Source organism: Saccopteryx bilineata, chromosome 10 (assembly GCF_036850765.1).
Source record: "Saccopteryx bilineata isolate mSacBil1 chromosome 10, mSacBil1_pri_phased_curated, whole genome shotgun sequence".
Lineage (NCBI taxonomy): Eukaryota > Metazoa > Chordata > Mammalia > Chiroptera > Emballonuridae > Saccopteryx > Saccopteryx bilineata.
The window spans coordinates 75,639,336-75,662,736 of NC_089499.1; the positions used below are offsets into that span (position 1 = coordinate 75,639,336).

Here is a 23,401-nt window from a genome sequence, read left to right on the forward strand (position 1 = left end):
TTAATGATTTACACCACCAGCATTTTGTTAACCCAACTTCTTCTGAAACTAATGACTTCAAAATAATCTGTATAAATTCTAGATGTTGTTTACTACTCAAATCTTCCTTAAGAAGATAATGGCACAACATTTTAAAACATCCAAATGTATAATTGAAATTGCGACTCCAGTACAACTGAGCCTCTTGGAATAGTATGTGTATCTCCCAGACGGGCAGGAATGGGACTAAACTGCAAGGCACTCTGGGGGTGAGTAGGCAGCCCCTGAATAGGAGACAGTAACTGTTGTGCAGATGTAGTAAGCACTGTTGCAAATCTTTCTTGCTTTCTTCTGGAACAGTGGTTTTAAATAGCTTCCAGGAGACCCTAGGGTTCTGAGGAGATTTTATAGGAGCAGTGCAGTGGGGTGGGGTGGAGGTGAGGGGACATATGGGGGGGGGCAATGCGTGTGTCAGGGAAAGGGCTGAGAAAGACCAGCTGGATGCTTCAAGTCCCTTTCTTCCCCTGCTCCAATTTTCTCAATGACTCATACCTGTTTTCTATACAGATCTTCTGAGCAAGATAATGTTTGAAATCTCTGTTTCAGAACCCAAGTAAAATTCTTTCAAATGAATGGGCCACTATACTTATGGATGGTAATAAATATTTTCATATAACTTATTAGTTGCCTTTAATTGGGCCAGTAACATGTCCTAGGAAAAAAATAAAGAAGGTCAGTGCTAGAAAGTGTTTTTTTATTGAACGGTTTTTTCAAATTAAATTCAAATATTTAATTTCAAAGACTGCATGAAATCAAATACCTGTATTACCCTGCTCTCCATCGAACCCAGCCCAGACACTGGTCTCCTACTTTGACAGGTCACTCAATTGGTCTCTTGCAGTTTGAGAGACAGACAGAGACCTGAGCTCCATGTTTAACTCTATATTTTAAGGGTTTGACTTTCAAGCCATCTGCTCCTATCACATCACTTGAAGGGAAATCCCTGTAGAAGGCAATGCAGACCTCATAATTCCATGAGTAATGTTGCTAAGCACCCCATCTCTGCTGCCCAGACACTGGCATTTCTTATCTCCGATCCTAGAGCTCAGATATTAGCAATTCTTATATCCCACCCTAGATCCTGTATGTTAATCAGTGAGCCTGTATTGGCTTGACCATTCTCTGAGGAAGCCAAGGAGTTCATTCAGAACTGCAGAAGTGTCAAGACCCACCTCCACCTCCAGCAGCACAGAGAACTCCTCTTACCAAATTACCAGGAGTTCTTTAATATTTGTTTAATTTATTTTAATTTGCTTCATTAACTAATTAATCTGAACTCTGGATTCTCTTATTAGTTAGGAGAGTATGTACTTGAGCAGAGGTGTTTGCAACTTTTATCAGTTTTACTCTTAAAAACTGTTATGTACAATCTATTTAGTATAAATGTCACTTCCCTGGATTCACTGCCTAGGAACTGAGGCACTTCTGTTTGGGGTTAGGAAAAGTTCAGTAGATCAGTATATTAAGGGTGTGTTTCTTGATGCACACATTCCTCTGAGATGCTGAGTGAGAAAGGATTTCTGTGGCCAGACATATTTTGGAAACATTGTGCTTTTCTCAGTGATTCCAAGTATGCATTAGAAGGGTGGAATGCTAAGAAGTTTTTCTTAAACTTACTTGATTATATAATTTTTAAATTCTTCCTTTTTCCCCTTGTCCTCCCTCCTCTTTTCTTCCTTCCTTTCTTTTTAGAAACATTAAATATCTAGGGCTCCATGAGAAAGATTTTGGGAGACACTGCATTTACCTGTCAATTTCTATTTTCTCTGTAATTCCAGAGTCAGTACTGTGTCTGGCACAGGTGATCACTCAATACATGATTGTAAATTTGTCGTAAACAAGAGAGTGTATTAATAAGATGACACAATTGTATTGAAAGTTGTTTTTAAAAATCATACCAGTTATCGGGTGTCAATAATTTGGGAGTTTAACAGAAATAAATTATTTCAAAATTTAATTAATCCACATTGGATGTGGATCAAAATCACAACATGTCTGACTGGGGACAAGCCCTGGTACTATTTTATAGATAAGGTATTATCTTTTAGACTGAATTTAAAAGATATTGAAAGAATTACCTTGAGCAAATGAAGTATAGCAATAGATACATGAGTTTTGGTCTCAACCCAGTGAGCTCAAACCCTAACTCTGCCATTTACTGGCCAAGGGAATGTGAACAAACATATCTGTATCTCAGTTTCCTCATTTTTAAATGGTGATGGTAATTGTGTGCCTCTCAAACTCATTGTGAGGACTAAGTGAGACAAGTAAACAGCAAGTAAAGTGTCTGGCAAATGAAAATAATATTAGATATTAATATTGTTAAATATATTATCAACCCAAATTTCATAGTCAATATGAAATTAGAAGTGGCACTAGTCCTATTTGGAAGTTGGGAGACCTTAAGATTAGAAACATGGGTGCAACTAAGGTCTCCATGTTGATAGTCCCCAATACTGGGCCACTTGTATCATTTTATTGGAGGACAGTACATTCTAGTTTGAAGATACAACTTACATATCTTCCCAGAAAGGGGTAGGTGGGCCTTTTACTTGTTTGAGTATTTGGGGATCTCAGGCAGAATTCTTGCTGTTTATCTAAAAGTCCCCGGGAGATGACATTAGGTTTTGAGAAGTGATAGAAGGAAGATAGTGCCCCCTCTGTGGGGCCAGCAAGCACGAGCCGCTATACTTACCGGAATGGGTAGGCAAACGCTATGTCAACACTCAGGTTACTGTCCGTCTTGTTGACGCAGTCCACACTCAGCCGCAGGCCACCGGAATAACCACCGCATGTTGCAAAAGCAAAGATTGCAAAAAGCTGTGATGAATGAAGAGAGGGAGAGAGAAAGAGAGAGAGAGAGAGAGAGAGAGAGAGAAATGTTAGAGTGATGCTGATCAAGCAAGGAATGTCAATAAGAGCTTAGAGGTGGATTGAGAGAGGTATGGCTCTTCTAAAGCGCAGTGCCATGTTTGGTTCAGGTTGGAAGGCAGAGGATGGGGAATGGGGTCTAAAAAATAACCTGGCAAGCTGGACTCATTTTGCTTTGAGATAGAGTAAAGACAGCAACAAAGTGTCTGTGCATGAGTATGTAAAGAGCTGTCACACCTCAGAAGACAGAGATGTAATCTCACATCAAAGGCTCTGGAGGCTACATGCATGTGAGCTTCATGATAACTATCTCCAGGTGGGAAGAATTTGGGGTGTCTCCTTGCTTTCTTCTTTCTGTTTATCTGGATTTTTCTGCAATAAAGATGTTTGTCTTTTGAAATAAATAGATTACTAAGAAGGTGTGATCAGAGAATTTTAGACCTAAAGGGCTGAGGATGAGAAGGTAAGTATCTGAGAGGTGCCAATTCAGAGCACAAGATCTCAGTGTATATGAGCCTCAAGCCACCGTTGATGGTGACCTCTCTGTGTGAGATCATCTTTCTAAGTCAACTATTAAAAGGTTCAACTGGTTACCAATTAATTTCATGGGCTAGCCTGGTATAGAACATGGATCTGTGGGAATCAGGCACTGACAATTAGAAGCAGAAGCTCAAAAGTGTTTTCAAGAAAGAAGATGCCTCTGGGAGGGTGGGCACAGCCATAGATGGCATATAAGAAAATGCTAAATTTGTCCACTTAGTGTAGCTAAATTCAAAAGAATTCCCGCCTGACCTGTGGTGGTGCAGTGGATAAAGCATCAATCTGAAATGCTGAGGTTGCTGGTTCAAAACCCTGGGCTTGCTTGTTCAAGGCACATATGGGAGTTGATGCTTCCTGCTCCTCCCCCTCTCCTCTCTCTCTCTCTCTCTCTCTACTCTCTCTCTCTCTCTAAAAATGAATAAATAAAATCTAAAAAAAAAAAAAAGAATTTCCTTGTTATTTTCAAAGAAAGTCAATTAACTGCACTTAACACTGACCCACGCTGTAATATCTCTATTTTCTTTTCACTTTTTAAATTCAGCTTCTTGCAGTAGCTTTGGGTCCCTGTCAGGAACCCAAGCTCACTTTACATAGCTGGAGGAGTTATTGCTTCCTCATAATAACTATAAGCATGCAGGCTCTGAAATGTGACCTTGGCATTGGTGCTTAATTTTCTCATGCCTTGGTTTTCTCATCAATAAAATAGCATTGATAAAATGTCCCCTGGGTTGTTTTGCTGTCATGACGTGAGTTTGACAGTTACTGTAAACAAGAAGGCTTCTGGAGCTGGCAATGTCACCAGGTCTGTACCAAAAGTTCAGAAGGCAAAATAAATATTATTCATAACACCTAATACGTCAAGAAGAGCCCGAGAAGCGGTGGGGCGATCCATTCGGTTCACGCCAGTTCAGCAGAACCGATACCTGATTTTTCATTGAGTTCAGTGAACCAGTTGTTAAAATGGTAATCAAGGTTCTCTCTAAGGTAGGCAGTTGGGCAGCTGCCTAATGTGGAAATTAAAAATTTACATTCCTTACTCTTTTTAAACGTTCATCTGCGCAACAGAGTATTCTAAGTGCGTGCCTGTAGTCATGTTCATTCTGTCCATAGTTGGAAAAAATTGCAAGTGAGGTTGCCAATCAAGAAGCAATATGGAAATATCTTGAATAACAGTTTTATTTTTTGTCAGGTATTATTTAATATTTTTTCATTAATATTTTAAAACTCTTCTAACATAACCTAGTTTTGTGTACTTCTTTTATTGTTCTTATTTAAGTATGAACTGCATGAAATAATAAACTACTTTTTGGTATCGTTTTCTTATACTTAAAACAGATATTAGGGCAGAGAACTGGTTGTTAAATTATTTGAATCCCATCACTGCTCAGAACTGTTTGTCCCAAGTGACCATTTAACTTTAAATAATTTTATTTATTTATTCATTTTAGAGAGGAGAGAGAGAAGGGGAGAGAGAGAGAGAAAGAGAGAGGAGGAGGGAGGAGCAGGAAGCATCAACTCCCATATGTGCCTTGACCAGGCAGGTCCAGGGTTTAAAGCTGGTAACCTCAGTGTTTCCAGGTCAACACTTTATCCACTGTGCCACCACAGGTCAGGCAGTGACCATTTAACTTTAATAGGAAAAGACTGGTTAATGATAAAACCTTCATGGCAAAAATAATATTTTGTGAATCCTTTTTGTGTACATGGCTGTTTAAAGTTTTTAGTTTTTAAAATCAGTGTTTTAACAATAAAAATAGGGAGGGGGAGGGGCATAAAGAAAACAAGATAGAAGGTGACAGAGGACAATCTGACTTTGGGTGATGGGTATGCAACATAATTGAATGACAAGATAACCTGGACTTGTTATCTTTGAATATATGTATCCTGATTTATTGATGTCACCCCATTAAAAAAATAAAATTATTATATAAAAAAACAATAAAAATAATTTGTGCAAAAAAATATAGCAGAGCCTGACCAGGCAGTGGTGCAGTGGATAGAGCATTGGACTGGGACATGGAGGACCCAGCTTCAAAACCCAGAGGTCGCCAGCTCACCAGCTTGGGCACAGGGTTGCTGGTTTGAGCGTGGGATTATAGATATGACCTCATGGTTGCTGGCTTGAGCCCAAGGTTGCTGGCTTGAGCAAGGGGTCACTTGCTCTGCTGTAGCACCCGCACCCTGCATCAAGGCACATATGAGAAAGCAATCAATGAACAACTAAGGTGCTGCAACAAAGAATTGATGCTTCTCATCTCTCTCTCTTCCTGTCTGTCTGTTCCTATCTGTCCTCTCTCTGTCTCTCTCTCTGTCTGATATATATATATATATATATATATATATATATATATATATATATATATATATATATATATATCTCATATTTTTTGCTCCATAAGACACACCTTTTTCTCCCAAAAGCAGAGGGGAAAATGCTCATGCATCTTACGGAGTGAATGTTCATTTTTTTTAGCTGCTGCAGGTTCCTGGACAACTAGAAGAGTATTTGAACATTAAAGTCTCTTCTCATTTGTTAATAACAGTGCTAATGGTTGTTAATATTGCTGTTGAGTTAACATTGTTGAAATATTATTGTGGTATATTTTATTAAATATTTTAAAACACCGTTTGGTTCAGAATATTTTTTTTCTTATTTTTCTCCTTAAAACCCTAGGTGCATTTTAGGTCAGGTGCGTCTTATGGAATGAAAAATACAGTATACATACAGCAGATATGTAAGGGCAAACTGGGTTTATATGTCTTAATGTTTGCAATACATTTAGAACACATCCTGGCACAGAATAAGCACTCAGTACAGGTTATTGAATGTTATTACTGTAAATAGATGTGGATGGCTTCTAGGTAAGATGTTACAGGATATAAAATCAGACATTCAGACTTAGCCACTAACTCAAATCTATAAGACCATCGGCCCCAGTGAACTAACATCCACACAGTGCAGAAAAAGCTGATCATATTTTCTTTGTCTGCTTTTATTCCTTGTTTGACTCACCAACAGGGACTTGAGGAGGCATTCAGAAGCTACTCCACCCCACTCTGCAGTCTGGGGATGGTGCACGCAGCATGTCAGGGCTGAGGGGAGTATGATCTTTATTCCTCTGGCATGAATTTGCTTACTTCTCAGGACAAAATACTCTTTCTGCCAGCTCTTTTTATCAGTAGGAATAAAGAGAAAGTGATTTGAATTGTTCAGTATCTCACTCTAGATTTCATCATGTAATACTGGATGCCTCAGCCCTCTATGCCATGTCATAGTGGCATTTTGGCAAGTCTTCTCCCAAGAGAAGGAATGGAGTAATGGAACTCAAAGCCCTGTGGTCTATGGAGGTAGCTCCTTCCCTGTTCAAGCTCACACACCTGGAGGACAGAGAAAACTCCTGAGTCAATGAGAGACTGAAACGAGATGAAGTATATTTGTGGCAACCCCTCTCAATTCTCGCAGGTTTGCGTGTTATGTACACACACACACTTCTCTGGTAGCATTATATTCCTCTTTTTAAGATGGGGCAGAATAGCATAATGCCTTCCAACAGGTTCATGTAAAAAAAATCCTTGAAACATTAAGTGTAATGAGTTAGAGGATGCAAAAAGAAATCCTGACAATTCCAGCACTTAGTGGCTACAGAGAAATTACCTTTGGTATTTTACCTTATTTTAAAGTACTTTATATAGAGTAAGATATTAATAATACTACCATGGAGGGAAGTTAAGATGGAATAGTTATGTATTTAACAGTTCAAATGTTAGATGCACAGAAAAAAGGCCTCAGACTATTGAAACTATGCAATTCAATATTGTTTTAACTTCTACTGAATTCTTAAAACACCACATTGTACAAGAGTTAAATATGATGCCCTTGGGCTTTCTGGTTAACTTTCTGATTTCCCCACAGTCCTCACTGATTAAAGGGAAATCACACTGTGTGACCGATATCAAATCAATAATATGATGAGGTAAGGATTAAAAGATAATATCTGTATAACACTGGCAGAGTTGGGTTTTGCTGAGTGAATAACATATTACTGGAATGGTAGATTCCATATTTTGGAGAGTGAAATCAACTCCTTCAGAATGTATTAGCCAAGGGCCTCATCCTATAGTTAGAGTACATCAAGACAAGTAATGAGAGGGGAGGGTCAAAATTCTCTTGGTGTAGGGAAATATGGAGTAGGAGGAAACGTTGGAAATCCTTCTACCAATTTTCCTCCCAGATGTCTGCCCAACCACCCTACTCTAGGTAGTAAGTGGAACAGTCTAGAATCAGGCAGATCTGAGCTTGTATCCAGTTCCTAGCTATCTGACATTGAGCAAGTTCTTTAATGTCTCCAAACCTCAGTTCATACACTTACCAAATCAGGACCCATTCACGGTTCATTCAGCATATGTTTAATGGGCATTTACTAGGTGCCAGCTGAGAGGCAACAGAAACATCACAGGGAAAAGACAAAGAAGATCCCTGCCTACTATGGAGCTGGATGCAGGAGACAGAACCTAAAAGAACATACAAATAAAGTAATAACAAATTGTGATACATATTTTGAGGGGAAGCTCTCCTAAACAAAAATTTTACCACAGGATGTCACATTTAAGCTAAGACCTTGAGGATGACTGAGAGGAAGTCATGCAAAAAGGGGTTAGGGGTGGAGGAAAGTGCTCTGGGCAGAGGAAACAGTGAGGGTGGAAGCCCGGGGAAGAAAAGCTCAACAAGTTCTAAGAGCCAGTGGAAGGTCAACGTGGCAAATGGATGGTGAAAGAAGTGGAAAATAGTAATATATACTTCACATGTGTTTGTGTCCATTAGCTGAGAGAACACATGTATTGCAGTAGGTTCATAGCTTTCCATAAGCCTTAAAACTGCTACTACACTATTGAAGAAACTGGGAACTGGAGAGGAAAATTCACTTGCTCCAGCTCAACTAGAACACTATTGGAACTAGATCTCTGTCTTTAGACTTCCTGAGTCAGCATTCTTCTAATTAGCTCTAGAATAAGAGAAAGAATAATAATGACTGCCTATGTGGGCTGAAGGCATGGCAAATGGCCCAGCTTTCATTGCCCAGAAACACACCATGGTGCTTCTATGGCCCAAGGCTCCCCATGTTTATCTTGGGTGTCTCACAAACACACACCTGTGAGCTCACCAGCCAGAGTGGTCATTTCGCCCTCCATTTATTTATTTATTTATTTATTTATTTCCTTCTTTCCTTCCTTCTTTCCTTCCTCCCCTCCCTTCCCCTCCCCTCCCCTCTCCTTCCTTCCTTCCTTCCTTCCTTCCTTCCTTCCTTCCTTCCTTCCTTCCTTCCTTCCTTCCTTCCTGCCTTCCTTCCTTCCTTCCTTCCTCCCTTCTTTATTTTCTTCTTTACTCTTTTCACCTTTGATGCAGGTTGAAAGGATTCAAGAAAGGATCTTGGAAGATGTTGCCAAAAGAAACTTCCTTAGTTTGACAATTGTTGTTCTGAGAGAATGTTATTATTAGCAAAAGGAAGGTTTTTGTGTCCTGTAGATGTTTGGTTCTGCAACTCTAATGCTTTTCCTGAAACAGACAGTTGCCCTTTCTGGTAGATCGGGGGAAATACACAGTAGGAAAACACTTCCCTTTCCATTCAGGGCTTCCAAAAGCAAAGGTAGTCAACCTTTTTATACCTACCGACCACTTTTGTATCTCTGTTAGTGTAAGATTTTCTAACTGCCCACTGGTTCCACAGTAATGGTGATTTATAAAGTAGGGAAGTAGCTTTACTTTATAAAATTTATAAAGCAGAGTTACAGCAAGTTAAAGCATATAATAATAATTACTTACCAAGTACTTTATGTCAGATTTTCACTAAGTTTGGCAGAATAAATCTTTATAAAACAACTTACTATAGTTAAATCTATCTTTTTATTTATACTTTGGTTACTCCGCTACCACCCACCATGAAAGCTGGAATGCCCACTAGTTGGTGATAGGGACCAGACTGACTACCACTGTGGTAGATGGAAGAGATGGGAATGCTTTGTCATGCAACCAGTGGGCTTGGGTCCTGGGAGGCATGGAGGGAGGAGTCTGAGGGCTTGAGGAAGATGAATAGATGGCCTGGGAGAGAGATTGCCATCTGAGGCTGAGTACAACTTGATGAGTCACATAAATATACAGTGTTGTGTGTGCATGAGCACATTGTGCTATTTTCTCTAAACTCTAGGTTCCATGTGTTTGTCCTCAGCCAACTCTGTGCCTTCTTTCTGGTAATGCCATGTCCTCACTCACCTTCATAGACATCGAGGGTAGAACCCAGGGGCGAAAGTCCATTTGCTCAATAAAGTGAAATTGTAAAACCTCTGTGTTCCCATATTTCCTAAAGCTCCCAACTGTCTTCAAACAAAGCAGATGCCTCACCTCTAGCACATTCTGAGATCTCAATACCATAACCACCGGCCCAATCATTCACTTCCCTTGAGTTCAGGAAACTGAAATATCTCCTGCAATAAACTCTCATTTTACTACTGTCATGAATAATCTATGGCTTCATTTCTAACAACAAAAATTTACTCTTTAAATGGACAAAATTGGCCAGTGGAGATTCCCTTGCATGCAGCCCGATTAGAAATATATTCAGGTGAATTAGAACAGAAGAAGATGCCTTGCATTTTCTGGCTTAATAAGCATCCATAAGCCAAAATCATTTATAGTAGGAATATTTTTGTACTTAATGAAATTGCCACTTCATTCATAGTTAATTTTGTAGTTAATGAAACCAAAGGTTTTCCCCTGGAAAGAGGGCAAGTAGCTCTCTCCTTGTAACTGATTGAACTACACAGGAAGATCAGTGTAAGCTGCTATTAATCCTTCTGGTTAATTTGCAAGGCATAGTTGAAAGCAATGAGTTGGAAGAGGACAGGAAATTGATCTGATTAATTACTCTCAGGAATCTGAGGTCTGCAGTGATGTCAGGTAGGGGATATCTTTCTTTTTTTTGTGACAGAGACAGAGAGAGATAGAGAGAAGGACAGTTGGGGAGAGACAGACAGGAAGTGAGAGAGATGAGAAGCATCAATTCTCTGTTGTGGCACTTAGTTGTTCATTGATTGCTTTCTCATATGTGCCTTGACCAGGGCTACAGCAGAGCAAGTGACCCCTTGCTCAAGCCAGTGACCTTGGGCTCAAGCTGGTGAGCCTTGCTCAAACCAGATGAGCCCACGCTCAAGCTGGTGACCTCGGGGTTTTGAACCTGGGTCCTCTGCATCCCAGCCCAATGTTCTATCCACTGCGCCACTGCCTGGTCAGGCTATCTTTCAAGGCCTAATATATACAACTTCACACATGGAATATGCCTTGGAAGAGGTGAGAGTAAGGAGACTGGTAGGAAAGGTATGGGAGATTGGGAGCAAGTACTGGTACTCATATTACCACTGTAAAGCCAGTAGCCATGGCCACCATCACAGCTGCCTGGCCTGTGCAGGTAACCATTTGATTTGGACAGACGGTAATGAAACAATGGAGCCAATAACTGGCAGGCCATTAGCTTAATCCTAGCTTGCACCCAGTGGGTAGAAATACACACAGTGGGAAAACATTTCCCTTTTCATTCAGGGCTCCCAAAAGCAACTGTCTTATCTGAGTTTCCTTGAATCAAAGTTTTCTACCTCACTAGCCTTATTCACCTCTGTTCCCCATCTCCTTCTCTCTGCACAAACTGGCTTCTCCTTCAGCACTCCGTCATCTTGGCTGCTTCTCCTTTCCTCCATGTGGCCTTTGTCTGCTCTCCTTTCTCTGCTCTCTCCTCTAATGCTAATCTCAGGAACCGAGAGAGCAAGGTCTTGGTCTGCTCCATTTTATAGTGTAGAAATCAAAACCTTTAATCCAATATACAAACAAGGAAGTCTCTGATACAAAGTCACTTATCTGAGACATAATGGGATTCCTCATGAGAGTGCACCACCCCACATCATGCAACAGTCAAGGGTGTGGGGAAAAGCTAGTCTTAAAACTAAGCCTTCAGCTATAACAACCCTGCCTGCTTACAGCCTGTCCCACATGCACAATGCAAACTATAAGCGAGCAGACATATATATCATATTTACAAACTTATTTGACCAACAACCACCAAGTTGTGTGTGTTGACAATCAGATCTCCAAAGGACAAAGCTTTCATTTATAACATTTGGCAATTTCCATGGTGTAAATACACCCATCATGGCTAATTTCCAACTACCAACATAATACCTTTCAACCTTGATTGAGCAGAGAGCTGCACAATCAGCTGAGCTCCAACAGACCACTGCCAGCAAGGGACTTTTCCTGACTCTCCCCTGGGGCAGGAACTCTGGCTGGTTTCATTGTGTCACTCATCTTCCATCGGGTCCATTTATTCATTCTTTGATTGATTTACCCACTCAATTTGTCATTTACTTATTTATTGTAGCTGAGGTTGTTAATGTCTTGCTCAGATCCCCTTAGCCTATTCTAGTGGCCACCTGTAGCTTTAAGGGGACAGTCCTTGTACACACCCCTCAAACAACTGAGTGTCTCTGCTGAGGGCTTTCTTGGGCAGCAGAAATGTACTCAGCCTGTAACTCAGCTCTCCAGTACTCCATGGTGACTTCCAACCAATGTGGGATGAAAATAAGTGAGTAAAATTCTAGTGTCCTTGCACCTTTGTGGGGACATTTTCAGGTGTGCAATACAGATGCCTGCAGCAGCATCTGCTCATTCACACACCCCTGGCTCCTTCCCTTCTTTTTCTATTTCCCGACTCATCATCATGTTTCCTGGAATCGTGTCTCCAATAAACCTCTAGAGCCAAAATTTTCACATCAGAATATCCTTTGGGAAATAAAACTAAGAGACAATTACTGAACAATGAAAATCCACCTGTTGCTTTCCAGGCACTGCAGTGGGCTCCAAGGAATTGGTGTTCTCTTATCTCATGTGTCTCAGCATCTATCTTATCACACTCCCATCTCTCCAGCTCTTTCTAGATAAACTAAATTTCTTTGTAAACAGAAAGTCTTCGTTGGCTTCATTGACCAGAGTAGACTTTCTGACTCCAGTCTTCCCTCCACCCTGGCCCATTATTTCCTGTTGTTGTTTCGTTGTTGTTTTTCACATGAGCAGATTCTTTTTATTTTTATTTTATTTTTTTATGATAGAGACAGAGAGAGAAGGACAAATAGGGACATACAAACAGGAAGGGAGAGAGATGAGAAGCATCATTTTGTCATTGTGGCACCTTAGTTGTTCATTGATTGCTTTTTCATATGTGCCTTGATTGGGGGGCTATAGCAGACCGAGTGACCCCTTGCTCAAGCCAGCGACCTTGGGCTCAAGCTGGTGAGCCTTGCTCAAACCAGATAAGCTCACGCTCAAGCTGGAGACCTCAGGGTTTCGAACCTGGGTCCTCTGCATCCTAGTCCGATGCTCTACCCACTGCGCCACCGCCTGGTCAGGTTATATGAGCAGACTTTTTAATATCTGTATTTGTTCGGCATGATTTATTCACCTGTTTTGTTTGACTTTTCCAAAGAAAGGTAATACACTTGTCTTTGTTTATTGTTGACTCTGCCATTATGCACAGTAGTTGGTGTGAAGTAGGCATTTCCTAAATATCAATACTTGTTGACTAAATAAATAAATATATCCTCTCCACACCTCCAGGGACCTTGCTGTCTATTTGGAGATACAGACAAATGAATGAACAGGCTTTGTGACAGTGTTTTACAGAGGTGGCCACACTTGGAGCATGTTAGGGGGAAACATGGTACTTTCTTGGAGAAGACTAGAGGGGACATGTGGAATAGCTGTCTGTTTGAATGAAAAGCTAGGCAGAAACCAAGAAAGCTTGCAAGCTCTATCCAGATAAGAGGAAAAAGAAGAGTACTTTAACGGAAATGGCGCCATGAGCAGCGTGTCCGACAGCTCTCCCCTAAATCACAACAAATTTATCAACTAGAAACAGAAAAATTTATCCTCGGAGCATTCCGGAGTTCCACACAAACTGATAGCGAAAGGACTGTTATCACTTGAATCTGAGAGACGAGGGTGTGGAGGAATCTACCACAGGGACGTTCTTTCAAACCGCAAGGAAGTGCGCCTGTGGTGAGTCAGCCCATATACTTGGGAACCGCGAGCTGCCGCGAGCGGCCGACGCGAGCCGCCACCGCGAGCTGCCGCGAGCCCCCGTGAGCCGCCGCCGCGAGCGGCCGCCGCGAACTGCTGCCACGAGCGGCCGCCAGGAGCTGCCGCCGCGAGCAGCCGCACGCGCGCCCGGTCCGGTTGAGCACCGCTGACGTTCCCAGCGGCCCGCACACTGCGAGTGGGGGTCGCCGGCCACCGGTGCCCGGAGCGCCCCATTCGCGCGCGTGCCTTGGGCATTCCACGCGCCCAGGGCGCCCTGCTGGCCCGCACACCCAGGGGGCTCCATTATCCTGCGCCTGGTGCGGTCCAGCCGCCAGCGGCGGGGCGAGAGGGAGAGGCTTGGGAGATTCTCTCCGTGGGCGGGGCACCTCACCCAGCCATTCAAGCTAACAATCAAGCGTTGGGGGAGGGGCGCGCGCAGGCAGCCTAAAATACCTTCGGAAGCACAGCTGCGTCCCAATCACTGAAATTAGCTTAACCCATGAAATCTGCGCACCCTCAGTTCTATTTGATAAGATCTCTCTCAGTTCAGCGATCCAAGACAAGAGGCGTGATATTTTTTAGTGCCTCTCGCTAAAGGGGCGGGGGCAACTTCTGATTGATAGAGCCTCCATATTCAGGGATAAACGCTAACAAGAAGGACTTGGCAGATAATAAGGTCTATACTACACTAGTCGTAAGCAGAGACTAGTGCCTCTTCTTCCCTGCAAAAACAGGCTACAAAGTGTGGAAAGCCTGGGTTGAGAGGTCCAACTAAATGATAGGCGCTGAACAGTCACCTTGACAACAATTGACTCCCACCCCCGCCTGATTACACTGGAGGCCCTGACTGTCAGAGCCTTTCCCAAAGCCTTGCACTGAGTGGGGATAGAGTGGGGATTTCCCAGCTCTTTGAGCCTCTTACTCCCCAGGCAGAAGCAGTTGCAGCCTTATAGCTGGATCACCAGGCTGCTAATTCAGAAAGGGGGGACTAGGAGAGAGAATCCAGGAAAGCAAACTCTCTCATCGTTGGACCCTGCAAACGCCAACAAGCCTTTACTTCCAGCAAGACTAAAACCAATTATATGACATTGCCATAGAATCCCATCAACTGCAAATCCCTACCTAAGAGTGACACAGGGGCAGAGCCTGGGGTACAGAGTCACCGACCAGGAAGAGGGAGAGAAAAGAAAAAGGAAGAAGTTAACCTCTCAAAATCAAGAAAAACCCACAGACTTTACAAATTGATCCACTAATTTTTTGTTGTTGTTGTTGTTGTTTGTTTCTTCTATCTTTTAGCCTTTATATCCTCCGCCTCAGTCCTTCTATTCTCTGCCCATCTCATGCTTCCCCTTTCTTGAACTACACTACCCATGAGTGTTGCATTTTATTTTTCTTCTTCATCCTCACCCTCCTTTAAGGTTATACTCCAAAACACTTAACTCTCACTCTCTCCTCTTTTGTTTTTGTTTTTTGTCTTGCTTTATTTTGTTTTTTTCTCTTCCTATTTTATTTCTTCCTTCGTTGTTCTCTTTTTCTTATTTTTTCCTTTCTATTCGTTTTTTCTTTTCTCATTTTACTTTCATCCCATATAATCCTCAATCACGAACAAATAAGTTAATTTGGACTCAAGGCTTTTTTTGGGCTTTATTTCTCTTTTTTGCTTTTGTTTTTATTTTTTTTTCTCTTGTTTGTTTATTTTTGTGGCATTTTGGGTCCTCCCAACCCAAGGTCTCCATTGTATTTAGTCTTCGCTCCACTTAATACAACAGATTTTTACTTATTATTTTTATTTTTTCTTCTTTATTATTCTTTTTTGGTCCTTTTTTCTGGTTCCCTCTTATCCCTCTCATTATATCTCTTAGTTGACTATCACTTACAAGCAAATCATCTTATGCTTGTCTAAGATTTTCTTCCTTTTTTTTTTTTTTTTGCATTTAGTAGGCCCCTACTTCCTTTTTTTTGCCCCTTGAACTCTTCACCCCAAATCAGGCCCTCCATTATAGGCACGATATTTCCCTGAGGAGGGGAGAGGAGGGAAAGAGAAGAGAGAAAAAAAGGGGGAAATAATAAATTATTACTGGTTTTTTTTTGTGGGGTGTTTTACCTTTTTTTTTTTTTTTTTTTTACTTTTTACTCTTTATTAATTCTAATTAGTGCTATCAATAAGACCACCCTCAGATGCCGATAAGAAAGAGGAAATCAAATATTATGGATACAAAAGAAAGAGAGGTAACACAAATAGATGTGGAAAAATCTATGGAGAAAAGACTTAACATATTGGAAGCCTTGGAGCTAAATGACGGAGAATTTAAAATAGAAATCTTAAAAATACTCAGAGAGATACAAGAAAACAAAGAAAGGCAATATAGGGAGATCAGAAAACAACTCAATGAACACAAAGAATATATTACCAAGGAAATTGAAACTATAAAAACAAATCAAACAGAAATGAAAAACTCAATTCACGAGCTGAAAAACGAGGTAACAAGCTTAGCTAACAGAACAGCCCAGATTGAAGATAGGATTAGTGAAATAGAAGACAAACAACTTGAGGCACAACAGAGAGAAGAAGAAAGAGACTCAAAAATAATAAAAAACGAGAAAGCCCTACAGGAATTGTCTGACTCCATCAGAAAGAATAACATAAGAATAATAGGTATATCAGAGGGAGAAGAGAAAGAAAATGGAACGGAGAATATACTCAAACAAATAATAGACGAGAACTTCCCAAGCCTGTGGAAGGAACTAAAGCCTCAAATTCAAGAAGCAAACAGAACACCAAGTTTTCTTAACCCCAACAAACCCACTCCAAGGCACATCATAATAAAGATGACACAAACCAATGACAAAGAAAAAATTCTCAAGGCAGCCAGGGAAGAGTACAACATATAAAGGAAGGCCTATTAGATTATCATCAGATTTCTCAGCAGAAACTCTACAAGCTAGAAGAGAGTGGACCCCAATATTTAAAGCCCTGAAAGAGAGGAACTTTCAGCCAAGAATACTATACCCATCAAAGCTATCCTTCAAGTATGAAGGAGATATAAAAACATTCACAAATACAGAAAAGATGAGAGAATTTATCAACAGAAAGCCCCCACTCCAGGAAATACTAAGGGGGGTTTTCCAACCAGATTCAAAGAACAAAAGAAAACAACACCACAAGTAACAGCTCCACCAAGAACACAATAAAACCAAACTTAAACTGTGACAACAAAGGAAAAAAAGGGGGGAGAGGATGGAGATTAACAGTAGCAAAGGATGATGAAGTGCAGAAATACTTATAAGATAGGGTACTACAATGAATATGGTAGGTACCCTTTTCATTACTTAATGGTAACCACCCTTAAAAAAACCACCACAAAAACACTTGACTTAAAAAAGGTAGCAACAGAGGAAAGAAGTATGGAACACAAACAAACAAAAACAAATGATAGAAAAACAAAAGAGAAGAATCAAACTAGATACAAAACTAACAGAAAGCAATTTATAAAATGGCAGTAGGGAACCCACAAGTGTCAATAATTACACTAAATGTAAATGGATTAAACTTACCAATAAAAAGACACAGAGTAGCAGAATGGATTAAAAAAGAAAATCCAACTATATGCTGCCTACAAGAAACACATCTAAGCAACAAGGATAAAAACAAATTCAAAGTGAAAGGCTGGAAAACAATACTCCAAGCAAACAACACCCAAAAAAAAGCAGGCGTAGCAATACTCATATCTAATAATGCTGACTACAAGACAGAAAAAGTACTCAGAGACAAAAATGGTCATTTCATAATGATTAAGGGGAAGTTGAATCAAGAAGACATAACAATCCTTAATATATATGCACCAAACCAAGGAGCACCAAAATATATAAGACAGCTACTTATTGACCTTAAAACAAAAACTAACAAAAATACAATCATACTTGGAGACCTCAATACACCGCTGACGGCTCTAGATCGGTCATCCAAACAGAGAATCAATAAAGATATAGTGGCCTTAAACGAAATACTAGAACACCTGGATATGATAGACATCTACAGGACACTTCATCCCAAAGCGACAGAGTATACATTTTTCTCTAGTGTACATGGAACATTCTCAAGAATTGACCATATGTTGGGCCACAAAGACAATATCAGCAAATTTAGAAAAATTGAAATTGTACCAAGCATATTTTCTGATCATAAAGCCTTGAAACTAGAATTCAACTGCAAAAAAGAGGGGGAAAAACCCACAAAAATGTGGAAACTAAACAACATACTTCTAAAAAATGAATGGGTCAAAGAAGAAATAAGCGCAGAAATCAAAAGATATATACGGACAAATGAAAATGAAAATACGACATATCAGAATCTCTGGGATGCAGCAAAAGCAGTAATAAGAGGAAAGTTCATATCACTTCAGGCCTATATGAACAAACAAGAGAGAGCCGAAGTAAACCACTTAACTTCACATCTTAAGGAACTAGAAAAAGAAGAACAAAGACAACCCAAAACCAGCCGAAGAAAGGAGATAATAAAAATCAGAGCAGAAATAAATGAAATAGAGAACAGAAAAACTATAGAAAAAATCAATAAAACAAGGAGCTGGTTCTTTGAAAAGATCAACAAAATTGACAAACCCTTGGCAAGACTCACCAAGGAAAAAAGACACAGGACTCAAATAAATAAAATCCAAAATGAAAGAGGAGAGATCACCACAGACATCATAGAAATACAAAGAATTATTGTAGAATACTATGAAAAATTATATGCCACCAAATACAACAATCTAGAAGAAATGGATAAATTCCTAGAACAATACAACCTTCCTAGACTGAGTCATGAAGAAGCAGAAAGCCTAAACAGACCAATCAGCAGGGAGGAAATAGAAAAAACTATTAAAAATCTCCCCAAAAATAAAAGTCCAGGCCCAGACGGTTATACTAGTGAATTCTATCAAACATTCAAAGAAGACTTGGTTCCTATTCTACTCAAAGTCTTCCAAAAAATTGAAGAAGAAGCAATACTTCCAAACACATTTTATGAGGCCAACATAACCCTCATACCAAAACCTGGCAAGGATGGCACAAAGAAAGAAAACTACAGACCAATATCTCTAATGAATACAGATGCTAAAATACTAAACAAAATACTGGCAAACCGAATACAACAACATATTAAAAAAATAATACATCATGATCAAGTGGGATTCATCCCAGAATCTCAAGGATGGTTCAACATACGCAAAACGGTTAACGTAATACACCATATCAACAAAACAAAGAACAAAAACCACATGATCTTATCAATAGATGCAGAAAAGGCTTTTGATAAAATACAACACAATTTTATGTTTAAGACTCTCAACAAAATGGGTATAGAAGGAAAATATCTCAACATGATAAAGGCCATATATGATAAACCATCAGCCAACATCCTATTAAACGGCATAAAACTGAGGACTTTCTACCTTAAATCAGGAACAAGACAGGGTTGTCCACTCTCTCCACTCTTATTCAACGTGGTGCTAGAAGTTCTGGCCAGAGCAATCAGACAAGACAAAGAAATAAAAGGCATCCATATTGGAAAAGAAGAAGTAAAGCTATCACTTTTTGCTGATGATATGATCCTATACATCGAAAACCCGAAGGACTCCACAAAAAGATTATTAGAAACAATAAACCAATACAGTAAGGTCGCAGGATACAAAATTAACATACAAAAGTCCATAGCCTTTCTATATGCCAACAATGAAATATTAGAAAACGAACTCAAAAAAATAATCCCCTTCACGATTGCAACAAAAAAAATAAAATACCTAGGAATAAACATAACAAAGAACGTAAAGGACCTATATAATGAAAATTACAAAGCATTGTTAAGGGAAATCGAAAAAGATACAATGAGATGGAAAAATATTCCTTGTTCTTGGATAGGAAGAATAAATATAATCAAAATGGCCATATTACCCAAAGCAATATACAAATTTAATGCAATTCCCATCAAAATCCCTATGAGATTTTTTAAAGAAATGGAACAAAAAATCATCAGATTTATATGGAACTATAAAAAAACCCGAATAGCCAAAACAATCCTAAGGAAAAAGAATGAAGCTGGGGGCATTACAATACCTGACTTTAAACTATATTATAGGGCCACGATAATCAAAACAGCATGGTATTGGCAGAAAAATAGACACTCAGACCAATGGAACAGAATAGAAAGCCCAGAAATAAAACCACATATATATGGTCAAATAATCTTTGATAAAGGGGCCAACAACACACAATGGAGAAAAGAAAGCCTCTTCAACAAATGGTGTTGGGAAAACTGGAAAGCCACATGCAAAAGAATGAAACTCGACTACAGCCTGTCCCCGTGTACTAAAATTAATTCAAAATGGATCAAAGACCTAAATATAAGACCTGAAACAATAAAGTACATAGAAGAAGACATAGGTACTAAAATCATGGACCTGGGTTTTAAAGAACATTTTATGAACTTGACTCCAATGGCAAGAGAAGTGAAGGCAAAGATAAATGAATGGGACTACATCAGAATTAAAAGTTTTTGCTCAGCAAGAGAAACTGATATCAAAATAAACAGACAGCCAACTATATGGGAACTGATATTTTCAAACGACAGCTCAGATAAGGGCCTAATATCCAAAATTTACAAAGAACTCATAAAACTCAACAACAAACAAACAAACAATCCAATTAAAAAATGGGAAGAGGACATGAACAGACACTTCTCCCAGGAAGAGATACAAATGGCCAACAGATATATGAAAAGATGCTCAGCTTCATTAGTTATTAGAGAAATGCAAATCAAAACTACAATGAGATACCACCTCACTCCTGTTAGATTAGCTATTATCAACAAGACGGGTAATAGCAAATGTTGGAGAGGCTGTGGAGAAAAAGGAACCCTCATTCACTGTTGGTGGGATTGTAAAGTAGTACAACCATTATGGAGGAAAGTATGGTGGTTCCTCAAAAAACTGCAAATAGAACTACCTTATGACCCAGCAATCCCTCTACTGGGTATATACCCCAAAACCTCAGAAACATTGATACGTGAAGACACATGTAGCCCCATGTTCATTGCAGCACTGTTCACAGTGGCCAAGACATGGAAACAACCAAAAAGCCCTTCAATAGAAGACTGGATAAAGAAGATGTGGCACATATACACTATGGAATACTACTCAGCCATAAGAAATGATGACATCAGATCATTTACAGCAAAATGGTGGGATCTTGATAACATTATAAGGAGTGAAATAAGTAAATCAGAAAAAAACAAGAACTACATGATTCCATACATTGGTGGAACATAAAAATGAGACTAAGAGACATGGACAAGAGTGTGGTGGTTACCAAGGGTGGGGGGGGAGAGAGGACATGGGAGGGAGGGAGGGAGAGAGTTAGGGGGAGGGGGAGGGGCACAGAGAACTAGATAGAGGGTGGCGGAGGACAATCTGACTTTGGGCGAGGGGTTTGCAACATAATTTGATGACAAAATAACCTAGACATGTTTTCTTTGAATATATGTACCCTGAATTATTAATGTCATCCCATTACCATTAATAAAAATTTATTAAAAAAAATAAATAAATAAATAAAAATGGTATGAATAAAAAAAAAAGAAAAAAAAAAAAGAAGAGTACTTTAAGCAGAGAGAGCAACAAGTCAAGTAAGCCAGTAAAGCACATTTGGACAACACATTTGGTATGACTGAGGCAGACATTTGTAAAGTAAGAAGAAGGAAGTGACTCTGGTTCAGAGGCACACAGGTATTTGTCAGGTATGGTCCAGCAGGATTCCTAAACTGTGGCCTGTGTGCCATATCCAGCCACATCCAATAGTCTATGGCTGTTTTCTTACTACATGGCAGATTTGAATACAGACAGTAGAAACCCTACGAGACACAAAGCCTAACATAGTTACTATCTATAAGTTCATCAATGTGAAAAACCCTGGGTCTCATGGGAGCATTGAATTTTCAGCAGAGTAGGAAAGAGACCAAATTTACATTTCAGAAAGGCCACATGGGTTGCAGTGGGGAGTGGACTGAGGGGGGTGGGCTAGATGCTGAAAGATGACCAAGTGTCTAACTTCCCCAGATGGTCTGTATACCCTTTGTCAACAGGACCACACCTCAATCATCTTTGTGCCCCTTTGTGTGCCAAAATATCATTGGTGATTCACAAATTTTAATCAAGTGAATGAACACAGGTGGGGCAAAAGTAGTTTACAGGCATTCATATGGAAAATAATACAATAATTAATAAATAATAATACACATAAACTCTATGTTGTTTGTACTCATAACTGCCTCACCCTGCATATGAATGAATGGGCAAGGAAGACAAGATGAGAGGACGGGTTGCTTGGGAAAGTGTATTCTGGCGCTGGAGGACAGATGGCTAAACATTGTGATTCTGATGATGATGATGATGATGATGATGATGATGATGATGATGATAGTAATAATAAAACAACCACATTTGGTTTTCTGTACCAGTCTCTTCAGTAGGTATATTATTTATATGAGCTCATTTAATCTTCTCAGCACTCTTAAAATAGAGGTATATCCCCTCATTTTACAAATGAGGAAGCTGAGGTTAAGCAGCATGCCAAGGTAACAGGGTTTATTGGTAGATGAAATAATTACAGTTTTAACTCCAATCTGCTTTTCTCTAAAGTTTATCTTCCTTCTTCCCAGCTCTCCCAGGGCTGTGAAGGGCTCTCTCTAGGCTGGAGCACCTTATGGAAAGACCAGTGCAGAAATGTCGGTTGTGGGCTTGTGAAGGCTTTCTCTGCCACACCAATGCTCAGAAAACCATTGAGCACTCAGTGAAGCCTCTGTAAGACAAAGCCCTGATCATCTAACTGGATGTCAGTGGCAGCTCTTGTACTGTGCTTCAGCAATACAAGCCTTCACCTGCAGCATCACAGGCCACTGGGGGAAAGCAGCTAGGGCCTGACAAGACAGGAAAATTGAAAAAAACCTGGTGTAAGTTAGTTATGCGAATTCCATTTGATAAGTCTGTTCTCTTGTCAGACACTCACAGTAGGAGATGGGGGTGGCCTTCTCACTTTCATACATCTTAAACATTCAACAGTTCTCAGGTTAGAGTGACCCAATTTCTGTCCGTCTACCCACTGTGATTCCCTCTTGTCTCTTCTCCTTTTATCCTTTGTCTGGGGCTGATGAACCACTTGTTCTCAGCATCTCCAAAGAGCTTTTCTGGAAACACAGTTGTTTACAGAAGCTGATTACCTCAACAGTAGCCCTGGAAAAGTGAGAAATACCTCCTGTCAGGATATTTTCTGGTGCCAAAAGAGTTTTTGATTAACTGTAGCTTTCTTCATACTCTACCCGCTACCTATGAGTCCCCCAGCTAACTGATGAACACCTCTAAAACTTAATGTTCCATTTCTACTCTTCTTTGTCCAATTCTTCTCTCTTTTATTGCTTTTGCTCCTGCTGATAAATGGATTTTTCCAAGGAAATTGACCAAGCACCAAACTTCTTGGCCACCAGTTTATGGTTATTGCAACACTCTGCCCTGAATGCTTTTGTGAACAATTCTGTGTAACCTGCTGTAGGACCTTCATATGAAGATTAAAAACTGCAAGTTGTCCCTGGAAGACAATATAATTGTATCTGATTTGGACGCACGAAAACCATGGTTATAAAGCTTTCCCCTATAGAGCCATAGGTTTTTCCTGTCATTATATATAATGATCTGTGTGCTTAACTAGCTCCAGTACCTTCCACACTGCATTCCATGCCACACTATCTGTGAAAACTTGGCTATGTGCTCTTCCAGCTGCTTTGTGATT

The 23,401-nt window shown here is 39.9% G+C and overlaps 1 protein-coding gene across 4 annotated transcripts in view; it reads right to left on the reverse strand.

Annotated features, from left to right (window-relative positions):
* Positions 1-23,401, reverse strand: part of SYNPR (synaptoporin) — a 374,269-nt gene that overhangs the window by 137,838 nt on the left and 213,030 nt on the right. For 3 of the 4 annotated variants that reach the window (XM_066244520.1, XM_066244524.1, XM_066244523.1), the window contains one exon: positions 2,735-2,859. In XM_066244520.1, the coding sequence (XP_066100617.1) occupies positions 2,735-2,859 (125 nt within the window). Of the gene's footprint in view, positions 1-2,734; positions 2,860-22,624; positions 22,700-23,401 lie in introns of those variants that run through there. The other variant, XM_066244521.1, reaches the window with a different exon arrangement.